At 39.7% G+C, this 23,829-nt stretch overlaps 1 protein-coding gene across 2 annotated transcripts; it reads left to right on the forward strand.

Moving 5' to 3' along the window:
• Positions 1-855: 855 nt before the first annotated feature.
• Positions 856-22,509, forward strand: RAD21 (RAD21 cohesin complex component). Of its 2 annotated transcripts, none has more exons than XM_040061497.2 (14): positions 856-1,065; positions 6,924-7,097; positions 8,440-8,569; positions 10,726-10,825; positions 11,798-11,904; positions 12,804-13,007; positions 13,471-13,596; positions 13,790-13,912; positions 15,521-15,744; positions 16,056-16,215; positions 16,533-16,684; positions 18,146-18,295; positions 18,741-18,824; positions 20,716-22,509. In XM_040061497.2, the coding sequence occupies exons 2-14, from the start codon at positions 6,954-6,956 to the stop codon at positions 20,905-20,907; spliced, it is 1,896 nt and encodes a 631-aa protein (XP_039917431.1). In that variant the 5' UTR covers positions 856-1,065; positions 6,924-6,953; the 3' UTR covers positions 20,908-22,509. The 2 variants fall into 2 exon arrangements, with proteins under 2 accessions (XP_039917431.1, XP_039917441.1); XM_040061507.2 differs by lacking the exon at positions 856-1,065 and adding an exon at positions 6,353-6,475.
• The last annotated feature ends 1,320 nt before the right edge of the window (positions 22,510-23,829 follow it).

Consider the following 23,829-nt stretch of genomic DNA (forward strand, 5'->3'; position numbering starts at 1 on the left):
TTATCATCCTCTAAGATAAATTATCTGAATGTCACAAAGAGCAGTAATACTCCTTAAACCCTCAGTAGGCAGATTTTCTTGGTATTCTGACATTATCTATGTAAACTGATGACCCACTGCACTAGAAGTACTGTTTCAGAGGCATTTTTTAATGAGGCTTTTTGAATTTTGCGTCTCTTTGGGCCAAAGCCTTTTTGGTGCTCATCCAGAATGGCGTGTACCCACAGCATCAGGCTTCCTAGAGACCAGAAAAATCCGTTTCCCAAAGCAGTCCTTGTTTTCCCTTTCCATTGCTTTTACCTACTCATTGACTCCTTCTGTTTAGAGCCCTGTTGGAGCCATACTTCCCTTTCCATTATATCATATGTGGCCATCATAAATCAGTAGATTAGGACCAAGAAAACCTTTCCATATACAGTCGAAACCAAATTGGTGCTAACAAAGAAAGCGACTGGTGCCCGCAGCTGTTCCGCAGGACAGCAAACTACCTCACAGCACAAAACACATGCAGCGCCTCGGAGGGAGCTGCAGAGACCAGAAAGACCTCACAGGGAGCAGGCGATGAAAGAAGAGAACGATTGTTTCAGACGTTTTAAACCGAACTAACGAAGAACGCAAAGCACCGCGCGGGCAGAACGAGAACAGGGGGCGCTCACGGCCCAGCCATTCGCCATGGGAGCCGCGCACGCGCAGCAGCCCCGCCGAGGCCCCGCCCCCCGCGCGGCCCGCGCGCCGCTGTCACTCAGCGGCCGCTCGTCACCCCCGCGGCTCTGCCCCGCCTCTCAGACCCGCGCGCACGCGCAGTGGCGGGGCCGGGGGTGGGGGCAGAATTTGACCGTAAACATCCTGCGGTTTGAACGGCGCGTTCGCGCGCAGGAAGGACCGCGGCCGCCATCTTGTTTGCTTGAGCGAGCGGCTCGGCCCCGCTCGGCCCCAGTTCGGCTCCGCTCGGCTCGGCCCGGCTCGGCTTCGGCTCAGCTTCGGTTCGGTTCGTCGCCCGTCGGCTCGGGCTCGGCCCGGCTCGGCTCGGCAGGAGCAGCGAGCGGTCCCCGGGCCCGGAGCAGGGTAAGGAGTGGCTCCGGCCGCCGCGGTCGTCGCCGCCGCCCGAAGAGGCCCGGCGGGGCCCAGCCGCAGCCCGGCTGCAGCCCGGCTCTCGGGGTGCTGCCGTCATGCTCGGGCTCGGAGCCGGCTCTTCGGCCGAGCCTTCCCGGCAGGGAGGGCCCGCCTGGTGCGCCGCGACACCTGGGGCTCCCCGGGAAGGGCAGGGCTGCCCCGGGACCCTGCACCGGGGCCGGGTGTCCGGGGCGATCTGAGGCGAGGCCGGGCGCGGCGGGGCCCTGAGCATGGCCTGGCGGCGGCACGGGCAAGGCCCGAGGGTCCGCGGCCGGGGTGGAGCGGGGAGCTGGAGCCGGGTCGCGGTCTGTGCCCCTGGAGCGGCCACACGCGCGGCTCCGCAGGGACATTCCCCGGGGGAGCCGGGTCACTGGGCACTGGGGGAGCCGCGGGGTCGCCGCCGTGTAACAGATCCCTGGCTGTTGGTTCGCTCTACGGGCAGTGGGGCTGCTGCGGTCTGAGGAGAGGGACAGGAACAAAGTTTAATTTGCCATTCTTCTGGTTTTAAGTGCAATTGTCCTTCTGCCATGGATGGGACACGGTACTGAATGTTCTCCCAGCCTCTCTAGTGGCAATGAACGGCCTTCTGGACACTGGCTGTTCAGCTGCAAATAAAAGGGCTCTTTAAGAATGCCGGCCTTTTGGAGAACCAAGATCCTGCTCTTATGGACACTGTTGGAAATCTTGCTATCGTTTTTTAAGATTTCTCTGATCCTGCTTAGAAGCGCTTCTGTTAAATATAAAACAGGACCTTGTGTTTTTATCAATGACAAAGGAAACTTGGGGTCACTTTGACTTACTGGCATCTTTAATTAAAAATGGCTTTTCTTTAGATTCAGGCACATAAAGAAACTGCAGTAAATTTGGAGAAGTTACCATTTAGGCCCACACTGGGCGATGAGCATGCTTTCCTTAATCTCTCACTTAGTGAAACTCCTATTATTAAAACCGGGGAACATCAAAGCATTATTAGGCTTCTGTTTTAATTTATGAAGGTTCCTTTGTGAATATGTGACATACTACAAAATTTGGGAAAGCAAAATCCATTCATCTAAAGTTTTAACCAGAGAGGAAGTAATTTTGATGAGGGTAATAAAAGAAAGAGCAAAAAGTTGGTGAAACCTACAATAAACTTAAATTACCACACAAATTAATCATGACTTGCTTATACCATGGCAGTTCCCACAGAAATTAGTGTGTTTGCTTCAGTTACTGCATCAGTTTAACTTCTTAAAGGTAAAATGTTAAGAAGTTTTTACATAGGAGCTTTTTGGATGAACAGTGCAGAGAAATAACAACTGCAAAGGATGGAGTAACATAAGGAATTCTGTTCAACTTGCATACCTTTAAAGAGTGTGTTAGTACATGATTTCTGCAGATTTATTAGTTTGACTTGGATCTGGAATTGCACAAAATAGATTGGGATAATGGAGACAGGGCTTTAAAATAAGATTTCTTTCCTACTGGTTGAGCATTCTAAATGTAGGGGCAAGGGCAGGATACTTGCTGAGGGTTAGGTATGAATATGGAATTGAGGGAGGAGGACAACAGTGTTCATAGGTTTCAGTAATCTCCAGCACTCTAGGGTACTTGTGAGTGATCTGCCTTTTGAATTAGTAACCTTAGTGGGGTGCTGGTTCTATCTGATTATGTAGGTGTGTAGTATATTGTAATTGGAGAACAGTGAATGGAGTTCTTTTAACGGAGTGGTGTGGTTTGAGTAATCAATAAACCTGGTAGTGCAACGTCAGCCATAGAATTTCTGAAAAATTGTCAGTGCAAAAAACAAGACCTGGAAACAAAAGGAAAATGCTGTATCTATTTATCAAGGGTATGTCAAGTTGAACTAGTTCAATTTCATCTTTTTCAATAATTGATTTTTGTGGACATAAGAAATTAAAATGACTTGACGCTGAACTTCAGTAAAGCTGCAGGTGCCACAAAGAAATATATTAAAGTTCAGATAAATGTGGATTAACCAGACAATTATAAAAGTGCTTGCAGGAAGGAGATAGATAAGATAGTGGTGAAAGGAGGCATGGAGCTGTAAGGTGATGTTAATAGAGTTCATGACGAATTTTTTTTCAGTGGCACCCGGTGTTCAGTGTGGTACCAAAACCTGCCAGGGAGGCAGTGTTAGCGAGTGCCCGCATGTGGGAAGTGTAGTCATGTAAGAAGGACTGGAGAGTAAAGTTGAAGAATTCAAAGTACAGTTGCAAGGTCAGGGTAGTTCTTCTGAACTTCTGAAGTCTGGTAGGGCCAGCTCAGACTGATGCAGGGGCACAGGGTGATCTGACACTTCCCCAGAGCACCCAGGGCTGCCTGGGCTTAGCAAAGCAGAAACAGCATAGGAGGGGGGGAAACCAGCAGAGAAGAGAAATTGGAGGATAGCATTAGGACAAACAAATTTCTTAAACTGTAGTGTGGAATTTGTCTGCTCATCTGTGTATGACTGTGGTTTTGGACTAGCTTTACAAGGAATAAAAGTAGGTGACAGTAATAGAAGACTGAACTTTAGTTGTGGACTGGTGTGTACATAACCTAACCTCGGGAGAGCAACTGATAAGTGGGTTTAATGAGCTAGAATGAACTAGAGTCAAATCAAAATAATGGTGAATGTTGGCTATTGTCAGCTCTTAGTTCATTAAGCACCTTTCTGCAAGCCTTGAGGGATTGGACTAGCTATGCGAGTGTGCTCTTCAGAGGTTGGCTAGTTAGCCATTCTAACCTGAAGAAGGATTTTAAGACGAAATATATGTGAGTTGAGGGTTAAGATGAAGCTTATAGTTACCATGTACCAAATTTTCTTAGTGCTACTTTGGAAGGGGCAATTACCAGATTCTCTCTCAGATGAGAGAATGAAACAGTCACATTCTGGATCAGACCCCGTGTATAACCAGTATTATATTAGTTCTGCTTTACATTTCACTTATTTTTTATATAGAAGTAGGGCATTTTTTACACTTCTATAGGAAGAAAAATATTTTTTAAATTGTGCAATTGTTGACCAAGTTAGGCAGAGAAAACGTGAGGCCGATTGTGGCACATTGAAGCAAATTCAAAGTTAATGACAAGAAAGTTTCAGGTATTTTAAGAGGTTGATTTGGCAAGATCAGGATTTGGTCATACTTGGCTTTCTGGGAGTACATATTCTTTTTTTTGCCTTAGAGGAATGCAAGCAAGACAGAAAAATGCCTAAGTTCTTAGCAAGTTTTATGGCCCTGTTTCATATCCAGTCAATTTCAAAACTGACAGTTACATTTTACCTTACAAGCTTTAAAGAGCCATCAGCTACCCTTTTTCTTTTGTAGATTCTTAGTTGCTTTTTGAGCCAATGACATATTCCATGTGTCTGCCTGAGCACTCTGCCACTTCTAGAAGCTCCTGGTTCCTTTAACATTCATCCCAGTCTCCAATTATGCCAGAAAATCTATTTCTTCTTTTATGGCACTGCATCAACATACTGTGCTATGAATTAAAGATCAGACAAAAAGTCTGAAATGCAGAAAAGGGAGTATCTGAAAAGAAAGAAGACAATCTTGAGAAAGCAGGAGCAGCCTTTGGGGCCTGCTTTGAAGAGCCGAGGTGCAAAACAGCTGAACTGCAGAGGTGGGCTTTGTACAGTTTCTGTAAGCCTGTTACTGCCATGCAGAGCATCTGCTGGAATTTGGAAATGACAGGGACTCCTGTGACAAGAAATTAATGCTTTACATAATAGAATCATTATTTGTTAAGAAGATTGAAGCACACTTTATGTATAGTCTGATTGTCACTGTTTCCCTTCATGTATTTCAGTATGGTAAGGCTTCAGTGATGGATGAAGAGTAACAGATTTAAAGTGATAGATAAATTGTTTTTGTCCAAGTTGTCCAAATAGTGAGTTTCACATGTAACAGGAAACTTTAAGTATATTTTCAGTTAACTGTATGTTTGAAGTTTTGCGAAACCCATGTTATCTGTTTTAATAACTGTGCCATACTCCACTAAACTTCACTAATCAAAGTACATTCTTTTGCAACTGTTGTTGAATACTTTTAATGGACTAATACACGTGGTTTTGTTTACTCTGTGTTTTCCCCTACTCCTCATGTTCAGGGGTAATTTCAGGCTCACTGTTGCATAGTTCTGGTAGCAGCTCAAGATATCAAAACACTGTGCTGCAAAGTTACATCTCTGCATATACAAAATACTGAGGCCTTTAAAAATATGCAAGGATTGAATTGTCTGCTGGCCTTAAGACTGTGTGATGTCTTTCAAAAAGTCCTGGGGGAGAAAAAAGTAGAATACCTTCCTTCAGATAATGTTTATCCAAAATGTATTTCATTATCCTTCCTGAAGAAACTTGCTAATGTCTATCTTTGTGCAGTGCTGTCCTTAGCCCTCACACAGTCTCAACAAATAAAAATGGCATTTTAAGTTTTTGCCAGTTTGCAGCTTCATTATTACTAAAAGCTATTAACTCCACTCCTAAGAGTAGTTTTAATTCTCTGTACTGAATTAATTTGAGTTTAAGCTGAATGTGGTCCTTATTTCCTTTAAATCCTCTCCACTGTTTTGATTATGGATGAAATTGGTGGCCAATCTGTCATTAAGAGAGTAGTTTGATAATCAGTTCTGTTATGCAACTCTCAAAATGGGAAAAAAAAAAAATTCTTGGACTTTGCGATGTAAATTTTTTTCATTTGTTATCCAGATATCTAGAGGTTGGCTTTATTTCCACTCAATCAGTAACATCAGAGCTTCTCTTGCCCCTGTACTTAAATTCCTAGCAGTAACAATTGTGACTTGCTGTGCTTCCTCTGGCAGTGTTTCTACATAGAGGAGGTAAAAACTGAAGTGCACTTGTGCCTTTCCTGTTCTTCTCTTTTGATTCATTTTCCTGGGTTATAGAAACTACTGGAACAACTCTTTGTGGAGATTCTTCTACTTTTTTAAAGCAAACTTTTCTTCCACCCCTTGTAGTTAACTGAATCATATGCTTACCTCATGCATGGAACTGGCATATTTAGATTGTAAGACATCATGCTATTCTGATTCCCTGTGGTTTGATGTGTTGGCATCTTATCAGCCCTAACAAAGTAGTTACTAGATAAATAGATAAGTGTCTTTTTTTTTTTTTCTTTTCTTTTTTTCTTTTCTTTTCTTTTTCTTTTTTCTTTTTTCTTCCCCTGGTGAAGAAGTAAAATGGAATCTTAAGGAAGTTTGGAATAATGCAGTCAGTTTTCTCACCACTTCTATCAACACTTGATTAAAAAAAATGAAATGGAGGACAGCCCGTTCAGAAATGAAGACATGATGCTGCTTCTTGTTTAGGAAGTTATAGTGAAGTCTAAAAAGATTTAGGGCTGTATATTTTAAAAAGGTAAATCTTTCGCTGGAACAGTATTCAATATATTCTGGTATAGTAGAATAGTAGCTACTGAATTAAAAGTAGAAAGAAATGGATGTCACAGAAAACTACTGTGGCGTGAAAACTGAGACGTGCTCCTTTTGCATTAGGAGAGTTAGGTATCATTACCCTAATGGTAAAAACATTCAAGATTATTTTTTCTTGAGGGATAGTAAACATTTCTAACTTGTGTATGGGACTGTTAGTGGGTGTTATTTCTGCTTTTTAATTCTTTTGTAAATATATATGCTATTACATGGACATCATTTGTAAGTGTTTGCTTCTTAAGCATATTAAACAGTCTTACCTCAGTGGTTGAAAATCAAATATGCAGTTTTTCTGAGGATAAGGGGGGTGTTTTCAAGGATGTTCCTCATAAAATAAAAGATGTGGAAAGAAATATTTGCCTTTCTCTTCACAGGTTTGCACTTTGTTTTAGACATCTGGGACCATGTTCTATGCCCACTTTGTCCTGAGCAAACGTGGGCCGCTGGCCAAAATCTGGCTGGCGGCCCACTGGGATAAGAAGCTGACCAAAGCCCATGTTTTTGAATGTAATCTGGAGAGCAGTGTGGAGAGCATCATTTCCCCAAAGGTATCTATTTTACATTAATGTCTTGTTACCTTGTAGTGAAAATAACTTGAGTGTACAGGTGGTAATAATGGCAAATATGTTCTTAATGTTTCTGTTTTAAAGGGTGGAAGGATCTGTTTAGCTGTAAAATACTCTATTGTGAAATGGGAGGTAATTTTAATTATCTATATGGTTTTTTGTGTTTCTTTTTCTTCCCCCCCTACTACTCATGACAATGAAATTTTTCATCTTAAGACTGATGGTATAGTTGTGACTTCTGTCACTTAACAGATGTCCATGTCTTATAAAAAAAGCAACTACTTGAAAACAAAAGAAAACTTATTTATATCTTTTATTTTGGTTGATACAAATGTTAAGAGGTTTTGTAATGCTACTCTAGATTTTAGAAGAACTGCTTAGTGTAAGCAAAAAGTGTATTGTACAATCACAGAGATATTTACTCTTGTGGAATAGTGATTTGCTTCATTATCACTTTTGGAGCGATTTAGAAAGAAGATGATGTTCACGGACTCACTAGTGAGCTGGAGGATTCTTTTAGAGAAAGGCGAAACGAATACACACTTTTTAATATATTTAACTTTGTTTAACAGTTCATTAGCTGAAATATTAAAAAGACATTGGGGGAGATAAAAAGTTCAAGTTCTTACAGGTTGATGTTAAATCCTGTATGGCTTACTCTTTCTGTGAGGTAATTATACCATGTACCATTCATAACAAATTTCATGCTCTTTCAGCCTACAATACTTAAAGAAGAATCCTTCAGTTTTATGTTCCCACAGTAGATACGTCATTACCAAGTAAAGCAGTGAGATTGAAGAGGAAAGGAACTTTAAACTGTTTTAGTGTGGCAGTGCTTGTTTGTGGGCACTCCACATCTTCCACTGTTTCTCTCTGATTTTCTTTTTACCTGCAGGACAGAAGATGGAGAGGTAGCTAACAGTTTCTACCCAGATTTTACTTAACCAAATTGCTATTATGGCTGTCCAACTTTTTGTACTTTTCAGTTTTTCCACAATTGAAGTAGCAAAGGTGGTAGAAGAGAAAATGTGGTAAAAATAGGCTTTGTCACTTGTTTTTTAACTAGGCAGAGCAGTGTTTGAGAATTCCTGGAGTGAGCTGCCATTAATTTAGCGATATTTACCAGGTCATCCATAAATAGTGTAATAGTATCGTCTTGAACTGTAGACTTTGCTTTCTTAGTTTCTTCAGATTTCTGTTGATTTCTTTTACTTGTTTCGGATATTTGATTTTGTTGAGAAAATTCATGTAAAGATGACGGAGGTGTCATTTAAGGGAAAAGTGAGGATACATTTAATTTACTGACTGTGCAATGTGTTTTTAGGTGAAGATGGCACTTCGAACCTCAGGACATCTTTTACTAGGCGTTGTTAGAATCTACCACAGGAAAGCAAAATATCTTCTTGCAGACTGTAATGAGGCTTTCATTAAGATTAAGATGGCTTTTCGTCCAGGTATCTGTCTTCATCTAAGTGCTCTGTGAATAGTTACATTGATAAATGTATTTAGTAAGAAGGCATACAATTCTGCCTTCTTTTGTTTGTATAATTACATAAAGATGTAGCTTATAGGAGAAGTAATTATTGCAGCTGGCTGGGTGACTGAGTTGACTGCTGAAAAACATCTTTTAACTTAATTCTGAGCAAAAAACTTCTATTGATGCTGATTCAGTAAAATCCCACTTAAGATGTTGGCTGTTGCTAGTGTATGATGTTAAATGGAAATACACTGCATGGTTTTTACCTTCTGTCTGAAAAAGGCCAGTTCCCTACTGAATAGATGCACAGAAGGGGACTGGTTTCCATCAAGGATGAGGATTCTTTTGCTATGAGTTACAAAAGAAATATGAAAGTTAGCTGGTTTTTTACCACTTTCACATTTTAGGTTCTGAAAAGAATGTGAACTGTAATGTGTGCATCAAAGAGAGTTTTCCTTTTGTATGTTTGCAACATAATTTCCCCCTCTGTAGTTGCTTACTTAAATGTCTTCAATGAAGATGGGGTGCCATATTAATATCTGAAATTACTTTTCCATCCAGCAGTCAATTAATTGTTCAGCTTTCATTCCTTCATGGCTTTAAAAATAGTTTTCTTTAGTTTTAGCCTGGGGAACTTTCCTGTCAGCTGAAGCGTAGCTGTGGCAGTGATGCTGCTGGATGATCACAGCTGCTAAATCGTATTCTACCTTTTTTAAGTTAGTGAGGGCAATAGATTTAAAAGCTGAACTTGAGGAAGACTTTTTGGTTTTTAAAAAGGCAACTCTTGAAAGCCAGTGCAGCAGTAACTTGAGAAAAGTTAGGGTATGTCATGCCTTTATCTTCATTTCCTGATCTATAGATTGTGATTGAGGCATTGAATTCAAGTACTGAATTTTATATAGCTTTCAGTGGCAATTTGTTGACTGTTGCTAATTTTTTGTTTACTACTATGTTTAACTTTCCTGGGTGATAAGAACATAAATTTGTTTTAATATCACAAGGCAATCTATTTTCCCAATTTTCCCTCTCCTAACAGAGTGCATGTCAAAGGTGAAGCACCTTAAAATCAAGATTTACAAAAAGTGGCATGCTGGCCCAACAGAAGCTAAGGCACTGGTCTTTATTTTCAGTTTTTCAGCTTTATGCCTTAGCCATTGAGTCTTTTCTGTTCTGAGAATCATTTACATGTTTCATTTTAAGCAGGAGACAAGGAGAAATATTGCCCTGAAAGGATGGACTAGGTTTCTGTATTCTTAGTCAAGTACCATGATGAGTAAGCTACATACTCATGCTTGTTGTTGGTCTCTGTGGACAGTGGTTCTTTGATTATTCATTGCAGAGGGGAGCACAGTGAGCAGAGTGTTCTTGAAGTATCTGTACCTTAAAATTGCTTGTGTTGTATGTGTGGGTCAGAAGGCAGAACATAGAGCTCAGATCTTCTGCAAGTTAGGGAAGGAATTGAACCTGCATTTCCCATGCACTTTCAAGCGCCCTGACCTTTTAAGACTTTGAACAAAAGAGAGGGACCAACTACTGGCACGGGTTTTGTGATGCCCAATCTGATAGTCATGCTCTGAGAACGCCTGCTGAATAAGAGTAAGCATCTCTGGAGGGTGAGAAAAGGTATATGTGTGGTTTTGGTAATACAGCTCTTTTATGTGCAGAAGCCGAGGAGTTAATGAGCCCCAAGTGCAGTCAGTACTGTTCCAGGACCTCTGGAGCTGATGGAACTGAATAAAGGACCAGCAGCAAAGTAGTCACTGTGCTGCTCCTGTAATGTAGAACCCTGGAGCTCATACCATGTATCACAATAAATTATTTGGGAGCAGATACCTGCAGTGTTGTGAAACATACGATGCCTGTGTTGGCTGCACAGCTCTGCATAGTGCCACACCAACATTACTGATTGATTTCAGGCTTCCGGGATTATACAGACACTGCAAAGACTTGAGGATATATGTTTTGAATTTCACTTACTAACATTATCTAAGGTTTCTTTGTGGGTGTCTCAGCATCAGTTCAGTTCAACAGATTTAAAGACAGTAAGCTCATGCAGAGAGGAAATGCTAATGGCACAGTGAAAAATGCTGTCCTTGTAAGGAATGGCAACTCATGTCTGGGTGTTCTTTGCAGGAGTTGTTGATTTGCCTGAGGAAAACAGAGAGGCTGCTTACAATGCAATTACCTTACCTGAGGAGTTTCATGATTTTGACCAACCACTTCCTGATCTAGAGTAAGCTTGGGGTTTTTTTCATTCCATGAAAATGATAATTGATTTTAGTTGAGGAGAATATAATTTTAAACAGCTAACTCATTGCTGAATGTAAAAAAAAAGTCTGTAGGTAACTTCTATTATTAGGTCTTTTGATAAAGAAGTGTGCAGTCAACTTTTTGTTGATTTTAAGTTCATAGTAACATTGACTTTAACTGAAATTAAAGCTGTCCTTACAGAAGCTTTTGAAAAACTCAAATACCTATTATAACTTTCTTTTTCTTCTATGCAAGGTACCCTACATCACATACATCCTTAGCTTAGACAAGATTAGTTTTATGGAAATGCTGTTGACCTTTTGAAGTGGGCCATTAATTCTTAAAAGTTCTTAATACTTATGGGTTACTTGTACATGTAACAAGTGTACAACGTGAATAGTTCCTAATCTTTAAAAAACTGATGTTTTTTACTGTATTTTTATTTGAGTTATTCATAAGGGAGTTTTTAGAATACAAGTTACTCAGTGTTCAATTTAGTTTAAATTCAAATTAGAGTTTATGGTAATTTGATACTGCATAAAATTTCTGTGTATTTATAAGGAATGTACCTTAATATACCACAAAGGGTGTTAACTTGGTTGTGGTGCAAAATAGAGTGTTTGATAAACTGTATTAATAGCTTTTGAAGAGGTGGAAGGTTTTTCTTAATTGTTAATTTGGCCTTTGAAATTCATAATCCCAACACAGCAAGGAGTTAGAGAGGTTACTGATACATTTCCCAGAAGCTAGTGCAATTTGGATGATAGGTTTGAGCCATTAATGGTCTCACTGTTTTAAACAGTAGTTTCTATTCAGTGTTCACCATTATTTTTTTTCAATAATTTGCTTGAATGTAAAATTGCTTTTACAATATAATGTCATGTTTATTTAGCAGGCTTTATCTGTTGTTCGTTTTTTAATGAGATTTTTAATAATTGCCTTCTGTTTGTTTAAGTGATATTGATGTGGCTCAGCAGTTCAGTTTGAACCAGAGTAGAGTGGAAGAAATTACAATGAGAGAAGAAGTAGGCAACATCAGTATCCTCCAGGATAATGACTTTGGTAAAGATCTCATGTATTATTATGTGTTACTAGCTAATTTCAGTTATTGTAAGATACGGTTTTGCAATTACTGTTGAATGCCCAATAAGCACTAAACAAATTGGATCAAACATGCTGTGGGGTTTTGTGTTTAATTTTTAGTTTGTTCATGTCAGTTTTTCCAGAAAGTCTGTCCTCTGATGCTTAGCAAACTTCTAGCTACCTAGAATAAGTAGAAAGAAAAGCTGAATGAATGTTCAGTTGAATCATCCAAGTACTGTGACAATTCTAATTTTCAGAATGTGGTGCGAATATGAAGTATTTTAATGTTGCTTTATTCGTAAGTATGCTCTCAGTCAGAAACCATGGGAGATTTCTGAAGCTGAATCAGTCACCTGTGACGAGTTTGCTACTTTAGGTATCTTTTCAAGGACAGTGTTCTAACATCTGGATAAAAGCTTAAATACAGTTTTATGAATATCTGGATTCCAATGTGTGGTATTGTAATCCATAAATCAGTAACTGCTTTGAAGAAATAATCTAGAAATGGTGTTGACTGGGTATTGTCTTATTCCCTGTACTTGAAGCCTAGCCTCAAAGCATAAGGGAAAAAGTCTTTGAATTCCATTGAATTGTTTGGTTTCTGTGCAGATAAAGTTTAGTAGGATCTGGCTAATATAAATTCAAATAAGTACAATAAGATGCTTTGAAAAGTAGATCGTTATTTTTATAATTGTTTAAACAGTATATTTTGGTACGGTATTGCTGGGCACAATTCCTTACATCTTGTCATTAACCTTGCAAATAGGATAAGTTAAATTAGAGTTTAGTCTTACATATGGGCCTTTGTTGATCAGTTAGGTAGGTCTCTTGCATCTTGGTTTTTTAGCACTTACAGCAGCGCAATTGTGTTCTTGCAGGTGACTTTGGGATGGATGACCGTGAGATGATGAGAGAAGGTAGCGCATTTGAGGATGACATGCTGGTGAGCACTAGTGCTTCCAATCTCCTACTGGAACCTGAACAGAGCACCAGTCACCTCAATGAGAAATCTAATCACCTGGAATATGAAGACCAATACAAAGATGATAATTTTGGAGAAGGAAATGATGGTGGAATATTGGGTAAGTTTAAGAAATTTGTTTTTCTTCTATCCTACCTCCTGCCTTAATTAATTATTTCTTGGGTAGATGAGGGGAAGTTGTTTCCTTTGTTGCCAAGATCCCTGTCAGAGTTATGCCTTGTACAGTAGAATTCTGGTTTGTGAGTACTACAGCAGTATAGATGACTCACACCGTATTAAGTGTTGGCCTATTTAAAACAAAGTTCTAAAAAATTAGATGTAAGATGTAAATGTGTGGCAAGTATATTGTAATGAAGGTTATCTATAAGCTCAGAATTAGGGCTGAAATGTCCCTTGAAAGAGCACTGCTACTTTCTTCTATGTCGCCATTGAAAGTACTGGTTTGTAACTTCTGCACTATCTTCATCTATTGTAATTAACTTGTCTGTACTTCTTTGTAAATTTGTCTGTAATTATTTAATGAATTTGTGAATACAAAACATGCTTTCTTATGGTTGCTTCAGATGACAAACTTCTCAGTAACAATGATGGTGGCATTTTTGATGACCCACCTGCACTCTCAGAAAGTGGAGTAATGATGCCAGAGCAGCCTCCCCACGATGATATGGATGATGATGATAATGTATCAAGTGAGTATGATCTAGGACCAGATCTAGAATTACTTTCAACTCATGTAGTTTGGATTCTAATTCTTGAAAAGCATACTAAGCTCAAAAGTATGAAATGAGGTAAACCACCTGAAGGTGTGGAGGAGGGCATGGCAGGGGCAGCACAGCCTGTTGATGTTTTGACCTAGTGCAAGGTTCTTGTTGTAATTGGCAGTGGGAGGCCCGGACAGCCCGGACTCGGTGGATCCGGTGGAACCATTACCAACCATGACTGACCAGACAACGCTTGTTCCCAATGAAGAGGAAGCTTTTGCTCTGGAGCCTATTGACATAACTGGTGAGTGAGCTCTTGGGGAGTATTTAACACAGTTCATCAGAGACCACCTTAGCTTGATGGAGTGGAAATGAATGTCTAGCACTGCTGCTGACTCTGATTCTCACTTGGGAGAGAAACCATGGATCAAGTGCTGAATTCCTTTTATTCTAGCAGTAGGCCTACAGTACTTTCCAGAGATGTAGCTTACATGGATGGTGTCAGAGAATACTAGTTTGTATTTTCTGCAGTCAGTGCATGTAACAGCATGATGCTGTAGCTTTAGGTAAACATGCTAGTTGAAATGCACTGAGTTGGAGTGGTGCTCAGCATGTCTTTAATGAGGTATCTGTAGTGCAGCACAGTTCTTGATACGCTGTGTTTAAAGGGCAGGAGTGACTTTTTACACTGAGAATGAGCGTTGTTCTAGTGATTTGTAGCTTTAATGAATTGCTGATTTCAGGAGGTGCACCTTTGTATTTGAATTTCTGTTAAGCAGGGTTTTTCCTTCTTCTTAAGTACAAGAAACTTGTTTATTTTAACTAATACTATATTTGGCTCATTATATACTGACCTCCCACTTCATTAAAAAACTAGTATCTGGAAAGAAAGTACCTTCTCCTATGCTTTTATAAAACACTCAGCTCCAGGCCCTGATTCCCTGCTTGGCAAGTGGCAGAGCCGTGGCACTGCCCTCTCGTGGCAGGCTGTCAGCAGGGGACCAGCTCATCAGCTGGGACCAGCAAAGACAGCATTTGCCAGAGCCTGGGTCTGCTGCCCAGTACCAGGCTTTGAGCACAGTAAGTTATCCTAGAACAGGGTCAGAAGTTACAGTTAAAACAACCTCCCACATTAACTCTACCAAAGTTCAGGAAGGGCTTAGGGGAAAAGGTGGGTGTGGTATTTTAAATCTGTCATTAGAGTCATAGAATGGCTGGGACTGAAGGGATCATGAAGATATAGTTCCAGCTCTCTTGCTATGAGCAGGAACACCTTCCACTACACCAGGGTGCTCAGAGCTCCATCCAGCTTGGCCTTGAACTTTGACAGGGATGGGACATCCACAACTTGTGTGAGCAACCTGTTCCAGTGTCTCGCCACACTAACTGTAGAGAATTTCTTTTTAGTATCTAGTCTGAACCTACTCTCTGTCAGTTGGCAGCCATCCCCCTTACCCTGTCTTTGTAAAAAGTCTCCATCTTCCTTGTAGAACTCCCTTCAGGTACTGAAAGGCCACAGTTAGGTCACCCCAAAGCTCCCTTTTCTCCAGGCTGAACAAAACCAAATCTCAGCCTTTCCTCATAAGAGACGTGCTCCATCCTCTGTTCAACTTGGTGATCAGTGTTTGCACCAGCCTAACAAGCAAGCCATGGGAGAGAGGCACGTGCAGTTGAGGACACTGAGGTGTAAATTGAAATTCACAGAAGAATTTGTAGGTTATGGGACAGCATTCATAGTATTTGATGTTTTATATTGCACATAGGTTTTAATCCTCCCAAAGCTAGTGTTGCTTAAGATTCTTAAGGCAGCTTTATACGTGGGCAGGTGAGACCTATAGAGACCTTGCAGGATTCTTTTACAGCGTGGTACCTGTTTGAGCTAACCTTCATTGCTTGCTAAAAATCTCAACAGTCAAGGAAACCAAAGCAAAGAGGAAGAGAAAGCTAATTGTGGACAGTGTGAAAGAACTGGACAGCAAGACTATTCGAGCCCAATTAAGTGACTACTCTGATATTGTTACTACTTTGGATTTGGCACCTCCTACCAAGAAATTGATGATGTGGAAAGAAACTGGTGGAGTTGAAAAGCTTTTCTCTCTGCCTGCACAGCCTTTATGGAATAATAGGCTATTGAAGGTAATGTTTTTGTTCATTTTTAACTGGACTATATTCAGGATTGTGCCTCATGTATAGTAAACATCAGCATATAAATATTGATATAGTGATGGCTGTATTCCTGATTGGAAGAAAAAGCATATTAAAAGAACTAAGGTAAATATTTTAAATGTTGCTGTTACTAATTACAAAAATAAATTATTTTTTAGAAGATAGTACTGTTGGAGAGGAGCTTAAAAACTGAGAAAGAAAGCCCATAATTACTTGATCCAAAATGAAATAAAAGGACTCTGAGAACTGCAATAGTGAATAATGTAACCTTTCCTCTGTAGCTCTTTACTCGCTGTCTTACACCTCTGGTACCAGAAGACCTGAGAAAGAGGAGGAAAGGTGGAGAAGCTGACAATCTTGATGAGTTCCTCAAAGACTTTGAAAACCCAGAGGTTCCCAGAGAGGAGCAGCAACAGCAGCAGCAGCAACGAGATGTCATTGGTTTGTATCTTGTCAAAGATGCTCTGTTTTCCCTTGGAGCATTTTTTGTTCTCTTTTATCTGTGTTCTGTATTGAGTCATCAAAGATTATGTATGAAGCAGTGAGCTTTGGTTGTTTAGTTTGTTTAGCTTGATGTACAACCTGTGACATAAAATAACTTTTTTTCCTAGAAATAGGGGATGTTTGGGAATTGTTTGAACCAGTCGATTAAAAGTGCAGGCTGTTGAGAGTGCTCAATTCTAATAGCAGGTTGGATTTTGATACAGTTTCTAGTAACATTCTCAAGTATCTAAATGAGTATTTGTTGTGGAATGTAGATGAACCTATTCTGGAAGAACCAAGCCGTTTACAAGAGTCGATGATGGAAGGCAGCAGAACCAATCTGGATGAATCGGTTATGCCGCCTCCACCAGCTCAGACCGGTGTTAAACGCAAGCTGCAGCAGGTAGAACCAGAGCCAGTGTTACCTGTGAGTAAGCTTTTACTATGATTTTATGGGGAATGAGAAGTGGTCAGAGTCTTTGAGTAGGAAATGACAGATTTGAGGCCCTAGCTTTTGATGGTCCTTTGAGATTCACTGTGGTAGTATCAGAGTATTTGTCTCTGGGTAGTCATTCTGATGCCTTTGTTCGGTGAAAAGCTTACTGAAATATTTAAAATGCTGGTAGGATAAAGAAATTATACTATTTCCTCCAGTAAAAGCCCTCAAGAAGTTTAGTGTATTGCTTATGAAGTTCTGCTTGGCAAGTGTCAACAGCTTCCATGAAGCAAGGATTGTGTTAGCTGCATAAACGTCTTTTGCGACAGCCCTGGTGTTCCAGGCTTAAGGATTCAAAGAAAAGCTTTGGAGAGATTTCCTAGTTGAGTTGTGAGTAGACTTGGACCTTATCTGTGATGCAGTGTGAAAGGAAACTGTTTCTGAAGGAGAGAGGAGGGAAATAGGTAAAATGAAAAGTATTTTTGTGAATGCTTGTGTGGTGAGAACAGTCCTGGTTTATGCTGTGTCTCGTATTTGTGCATTTTTTAACCTCACTGTTCACATTCCTTGGCTAACAGGTTGTTCCCTGTAGAAAGGGACTGTTAGATGTTACATGATCTTGTTAAGCAGGGTGGCAGCTGCTGCTCCTCTTGGCCGTGTCATGGGGTGAAATCAGCATCAGCTGTGCTAAGTCAGTGTAATTGGGGGTGTTGGTGTGTTGGGAATTCTGTGGACATCTTAGAGGCCAGGTCAGCCTCTAGCAGCATGTGCAGCCTGTGGTGATACCTGCTGTGTGACTGCATCAGAAGTTGCTCAGCCATTTTAGGGTATGTGTAGAAACAGTTTCAGGTGTTGGGGTAACTTTACTGACAAGCACAGGGGACACACACCATATATTAATTTTATTAAAGTGGTCTACATAAATCCCATTAAATTGCTTTTCTGTATCTTCCTCTTGATATAAATATTTTCTGAGAATGTACTTTAGCACCAAAGTAATTCATACGTTTTCAGAAACTTTGCAGGTACCAATGTTTTAATTCCTTCATGTTTGTACTGATGAGAACAGCGTTTTGATATTTTGAAGATGACTAGTGCCAGTGAGTTAAAGTGTGTTCATGTAGCATTGCATCTGGTGATGTGAGATTTTAAATTTGCGTGTGCCGATCCAAGGAATGAGATCAGTAGTTTGGATGGTGGCATAAGTGAGGTTACTGGAAAGCCTTTTTACTTTACAGTGGTGTCATCATTTCTGGTTTGATTAGAATCTAAAGGATTGAAAATACATATGGGCAGCAAAACAAAATTGCTTTTGTTTTTCAAAAATGAAAAATTCTGACAAATGGCTAATTTTAGATCCTTGGAATTTATTAAACTCGTCTGTGGCAACATCATTCTATTGTAAAACTGACTAAATGGTACTTTTTGTTTAACTACTGTGTGCTCTTAAAGCATCCACCATCACAACAGCTGGAAATACCACCTGTAGAAATGCCTCCAGAGGAGCCCCAGAACATCTGCCAGCTAATACCAGAGCTAGAACTTCTGCCAGAAAAAGAGAAGGAGAAGGAAAAGGAGAAAGAGGAGGAGGAGGAGGAAGAAGTAAGAACTCTGTAGAATCTGTGTGTTTCCCAGAAGTGGATGAATGTTTGACTGTGGATTCAGTAAACAGCATAAGAAATAACTCATCTGTCCTTATCAATAGCCCTTGGAAATGTAATTCTTAAATTATTTTGTGACCATTTAATAGTATTTATATTATTTAATTTTATAAATTACATACACATTCTGTTTTGAATTAGTGTTCTCCTGTCCTCACCCATGGCTGGATTAAACCACTCTGGATGTTTACGATGCCTTAGATAAGAACTTCTGAATGTAATAGTGTGGTTCATTTTAAATAGCTTTAAATGTGCTACTTCAGGAAAGTAGCTTTTTGCAAGACAACCAGCCATGTTCTCAGATGGGATAACTTAAGTTGTCTCTTAGCTATAGTATTTAATATCCTATGGTAACAAACAGAACAAAATTCATTGGTGCCTTCCAGGAAGAAGACGGCACAGGGGGTGATCAGGATCAAGAAGAAAGGAGATGGAACAAGAGGACTCAACAAATGCTCCATGGCCTTCAGGTACACATGGTCATTTGCTTTCTCTCGAAGTAGCTTTTGAGTGTGTCCACTGATGCTTTTGAGCTGAGTTAAAAGGTCAAGAAAGAGCTTTCTTTGCAGACAATGTTACAAAATACCAGTTACTGTAGAGGGGGAAGAATGCATGTTGTTGATTAAATCTATATCAAATAATTGTATTAAAATTGAATCTATACTTTTATAATTGTCACTTATTGTTCAGTGAACATTTGAATTAAATTTTTTCACTTAAATATTTTTCAACCTTGAAGTTCACGCTTGGTGTGCAACTAAGATTCCCAAAAATTTAAGTTTTAAAATAATTGACTGTGTTTTTAATTAAATCATAGCACCTCTGACTTCGTTCTATGTGTCTTGAGGCAAACCCCCATAAGGGTCTAGGAATTGTACAGGATGTTTACTTACTGGCTAGGCTAGTTTGAAAATTTACATGGCATGAGAAGCTGATTCTCTTAAAAACTGGAAATGTGACTTTGGCTGATTTCTAGCATGTGGCTTCACTCTGCAGAGACATATATCTGTCTGTAGGATGGATTCTTGCTTGCTGGAACTAAAGCGGCTTTTTCTGATATGATAGCTGATCACCACAGTGTTCACCCTGAACTGAAGTGCAAACTGTTCCTTTGGTTATCGGTCTCTATGGTTGTCCTCCACATATTCTTGGAATACCTTTGCCTTTCAGCCTGGTTTGTAGCTCCTTTATTCCCTTAAACGTTTTGGCAGCTTGTGAGATTTGTCTGTCACTGAACGCCACATCCCAAACGGTCATACCCCCCCTCTTCTCTTGCCCAGCTGTAAATGCAGAGCATGATGCCATATGGCATGGATTATCCTTTTAGCCAGTTAGGGTCTGCTGTCCTGGCTGTGTTCCCTCCCAGCTTCTTGTGCACTTCCGGCCTACTTGATGCAAAACATAGCACCATATGAGCTGTTGGGAAGAAAATTAACTCTGTCCCAGACCAAATCAGTACAACTGATTAAAATGAAAAATAGCTTAAAAACAACTTCTAAAGTATACAAATGTTGAGTTGGTAGTGTTGTGTAATATTTTCCTCTCTGAATGTTTTATCATAGTTTCTGAAGAGAGCTTAGAATTCTCTTTGGCCGTAACTAGCTTTTTTCAATTCTTTCTTCCATGTACCCAAAAGAGCATCACGCTGAATGGCTGAAACATTAAATCTGCAATGGGATTTGGAGTTAAGATCTGATTAATATAAAGTGATTTGGTTTGGCCAGCCAAGTATCTTTTCATCTGGTTGACATTCCAGGGCAGACAGTTCTGCTTCAAATTGAACATTTCAGTTGCTGTCCTGGCCAGCAAAAAGATGTATTATCATGATTTTTTTTTAATATATATTCTTGCCAAGACTTTGAGAAAATCTAAGTGACTTTCGGTATGTAATTTAAGACATAGGAGTTCTAGAAATAAACAGGCTTTCACCTTGGGAAATTTATGTATATTTCAAAGAACAATAGCTCTTGAAATTTTACTTCATTATTTTTGGAATTACATTTATTTTGAGGAATAAAACTTGGGGGTTTTTTTATTTTAATCCCATTGAGAAAAAAAATTCTATAGTAAAAAAAAGACTGGTTAACTATTGCTGCAGAAATAAAATCTTATGCTATACAATGGTGTTTCTGGAATACTTTCAGTGATGCAAGAATGATTTTTCACATATCTCTGGGAAGCCTACTAGGTTTCATTTAGCTAAGATTCATAAAGAAATTTTCATGTACATGTTGTAATGTTCCCATCCTTCTGAATCGCTCAGTGTCCTGGGGTTGACAACAAGCAGAATCTTGCCAAGAGACACCGTTGTTTCTGTGTAGTTCTCTATTTAACTTGTGGTATCCATGTTGTATTTTTCAGAGAGCTCTTGCCAAGACTGGAGCAGAGTCTATCAGTTTGCTTGAGCTGTGCAGAAATACGAATAGAAAACAAGCAGCTGCAAAGTTCTACAGTTTCCTGGTACTGAAAAAGCAGCAAGCTATAGAGCTGACACAGGAGGAGCCCTACAGTGACATCATTGCCACCCCTGGTCCCAGGTTTCACATTATCTGAATGGTTCCCTAGAGCAGAGCTAGTGCTCGTCTCACCAGTGTGTGCGTGTATTGCCCTGTCTGTAGGGCCCACAAGACCATTACAGAAAATTTAGATTTTACTGTCTGTATAAAGTCCTTGGTTTTCTCTTGGGGTTATTTTGGGGTTTGTATTTTAACTTTACCACTCAAATTTTTAGTGAAACTGCTGGCTGGGTTGGGTGACTTGAGTTCCAGCTACAGAAACCAGTCGTCTCAAGCACCCAGATAAAGATTGTTTTAGCAGCTCAGAGCAGGTGTGTGCAATATTGGTGCATGTGATGTTGAGTATCAATGAAAATGTCTTACAATAATTTGACTAGTTGATTCAATAGAGATATTTTTAACCTGTACAAGTAAATCTGAATGGCCAACCTTTTGTCCGATTATAAACATTGCCAAACTCATCAGAAATGTTCGGTCTGCTTCTCGTAGCAGTAGTTTTTTCTCCCTTCTCTAGATCTTTGTGCATACCGTGGGTCTCTTAAAGCTGCCAATATGAAAGGTAGTGCCTGATATGTCAGCTTGCTGTGTCACTGCATTTTTGCAGTCAGATTTTTGTAGCCCTTGATGCTAAGGGGAAACGAGTGTCTGTGGAAAGCACTTCCTCTACATGATACATGAAAGGACAGAACATGTGAAGCATTTTAGACGAAACATTCCTTTACGCTTATCACCCTGTTATGGTCCACTACTGATAATGGCTAATTACTGTTAATAAGTGACAAATGAAAACTAGTAATTTCATTTAACCATTTAAGAAATCATAATGCTTTAGGTTTGTTAGAGCTGTATATAACTCCAGACTTTTTAAAACAGACTTCTAGATTGTAAAATACCTGATTTTTTTATTAAGCAGGCATCTGACAGTAAGAATAAGGAAAATTGCTAAATTCAGATACCACTTGTACCAAAAGGGTAACAAATTTTGAATATAGAGTACAGATGGGCACAGTTCCACTTAATTGTGTAGTGTATTAATGGCTCTTTGGATATATTTATGGTTTTAGTGTCATTTTTTTCTGATAATGTACACTCCTATGTTCAAAACGTTTTATCAGTTTTGTGAAAGAAATCCGGTTTGATTTTATTTCTAAAGAACGAAGCTTTACTGTTAGACCAGGTAGCACCAGAAATTATGTGAATATGTTGATTATGGAGACCTGTCTTAACTTTTTTTAGGGCAAAATTATTCACACTGAAGGCTCTGGTTTTAATGTTGGCACTTTTGTGAAATAATTTTGGGACTCTGAAATTTCAGTGTATACTCAACTGTAAAATTATGTGAATGTTTAAAAAACTCTGAGACTACATAATGACCATGTTTTAATAATCCTTGAAAAAGTTAATTGTATAAAGTTACTGCAGCTTTATTTGCAACATGATGTGCCTGTAAACCCATAATTTTCCCCTTTGTAAAAAGAGACATTGTAGATAACTTGAATGTTTAATTATAGAAAAGGTCATTCGTTTCTTGTTACACATTTTTAGTCTGTTTTTGTTGCTTTTCAAGGTTAATATTCTTGAAAATAGTTGATGCTGTTATGTATAACTTTTCTAATAAAAGTTGTGTTATAAGCTGTTATGTATTGGTTCTGTATGTTTTTTGAACACCTCCCATTTATGTAGGAGACACTGAGCACTAAGAGATTGGTTATTTTGGTATTAGGTATGGAAAGATTTAGCTCTTCAAAAAATTACTTGAATGTGTAAATAGGTTTCTTGCCATTAAGAAGGAAATGTTACTCTACTGGCTGTCCTGTGCTTTTGTTCAAGCATTCTATGCTAGGAATGTGTGTGTGTGTGTAAAATTTTGGGAGACTGTTTATAAAATGGGATTCATCTATGTACCCGTCCCTTCTGAATGCCAGAGCATATCCAGCTTGGATTCTTTTAGCTCTGCAGTTCCCTTGCTTCTGGAATTGCCTCTGCATGTATGTCAGTGCGTCTGAAGTTGCATGCTCCTCCTGGTGGATCCAGATACTTGGATCCAAGCCTGTGGCTGCAGCACACGGAATCAGCTGGTTCCCTCTAGAGTTTATACATAGGAGCAGTGAATTCTGACTGACACAGGCTGAGTGAGCTGACTTAGTCTGGGCTCCACACACAGGGAACTGTTCTGCTTTTGAGTGACCTGTGGAAGCAGCCGGGCCCATCCTGTGTGTGCTGGAATTCCTGTGGGATGCAGGCTGACCTGTGCTGAGCCAGCCCAAGTGTGTGTGTACAGGTGCAGCACTGGAAAAGTGACTTGAATTCCTTTAGTTCCAGCTTTGTGACAGAAGTGTGGGCATTTGGGTGCTCAGATTAGGATGAAAGCTTTTCTGGCTTTCCTTCTATCAATAATTAGTACAGTTTTATCACCAGTTTGGTTCTTTGTTACACCACTGTGATCAACACTCGTGACAAGTTGATTTTGCTCAAACGCATGCCTGGTGACACTAATCTGAGGCACTGAATGCAAGCTCTGCTTTATCATGTTCAGGATTTGTTACTAATTCTGCCATGGCCTACAAGTAGGACTGCATTTCTTGGAAAGGTATCTTTGTGGTAATGCACTGATCAGCTGTTGAATGAGGTCTCAGGAATGGTGATAGAGCATTGGTGTTCTTATATAGCTCCCGTATGTACAAGTGTATTTCCCTTCTCTGTTATGGACACAAATGATGAGATGGAGAAGGGCTCTCTGTTTCACAGCATTTGTTTTCCCTGTGACTGCTGTGGGTTGTTTGTTTGTTTGTGTGTGGGGATTTTTTTGTTTGTTTGTTTGGGTTGTTTTGTGTGGGTGGTTTTTTTGGTTTTTTTGGGGTTTTTTTGACATGCTTCAATATCTTGGTAAAGAAGTACAGCATCTGCATTTTATTATAGTTCCTCCTCAAACGTCATAATGGTTTTAAAGAAATTGCCA

This window comes from Hirundo rustica, chromosome 1, assembly GCF_015227805.2.
Source record: "Hirundo rustica isolate bHirRus1 chromosome 1, bHirRus1.pri.v3, whole genome shotgun sequence".
Classification (NCBI taxonomy): Eukaryota; Metazoa; Chordata; class Aves; order Passeriformes; family Hirundinidae; genus Hirundo; species Hirundo rustica.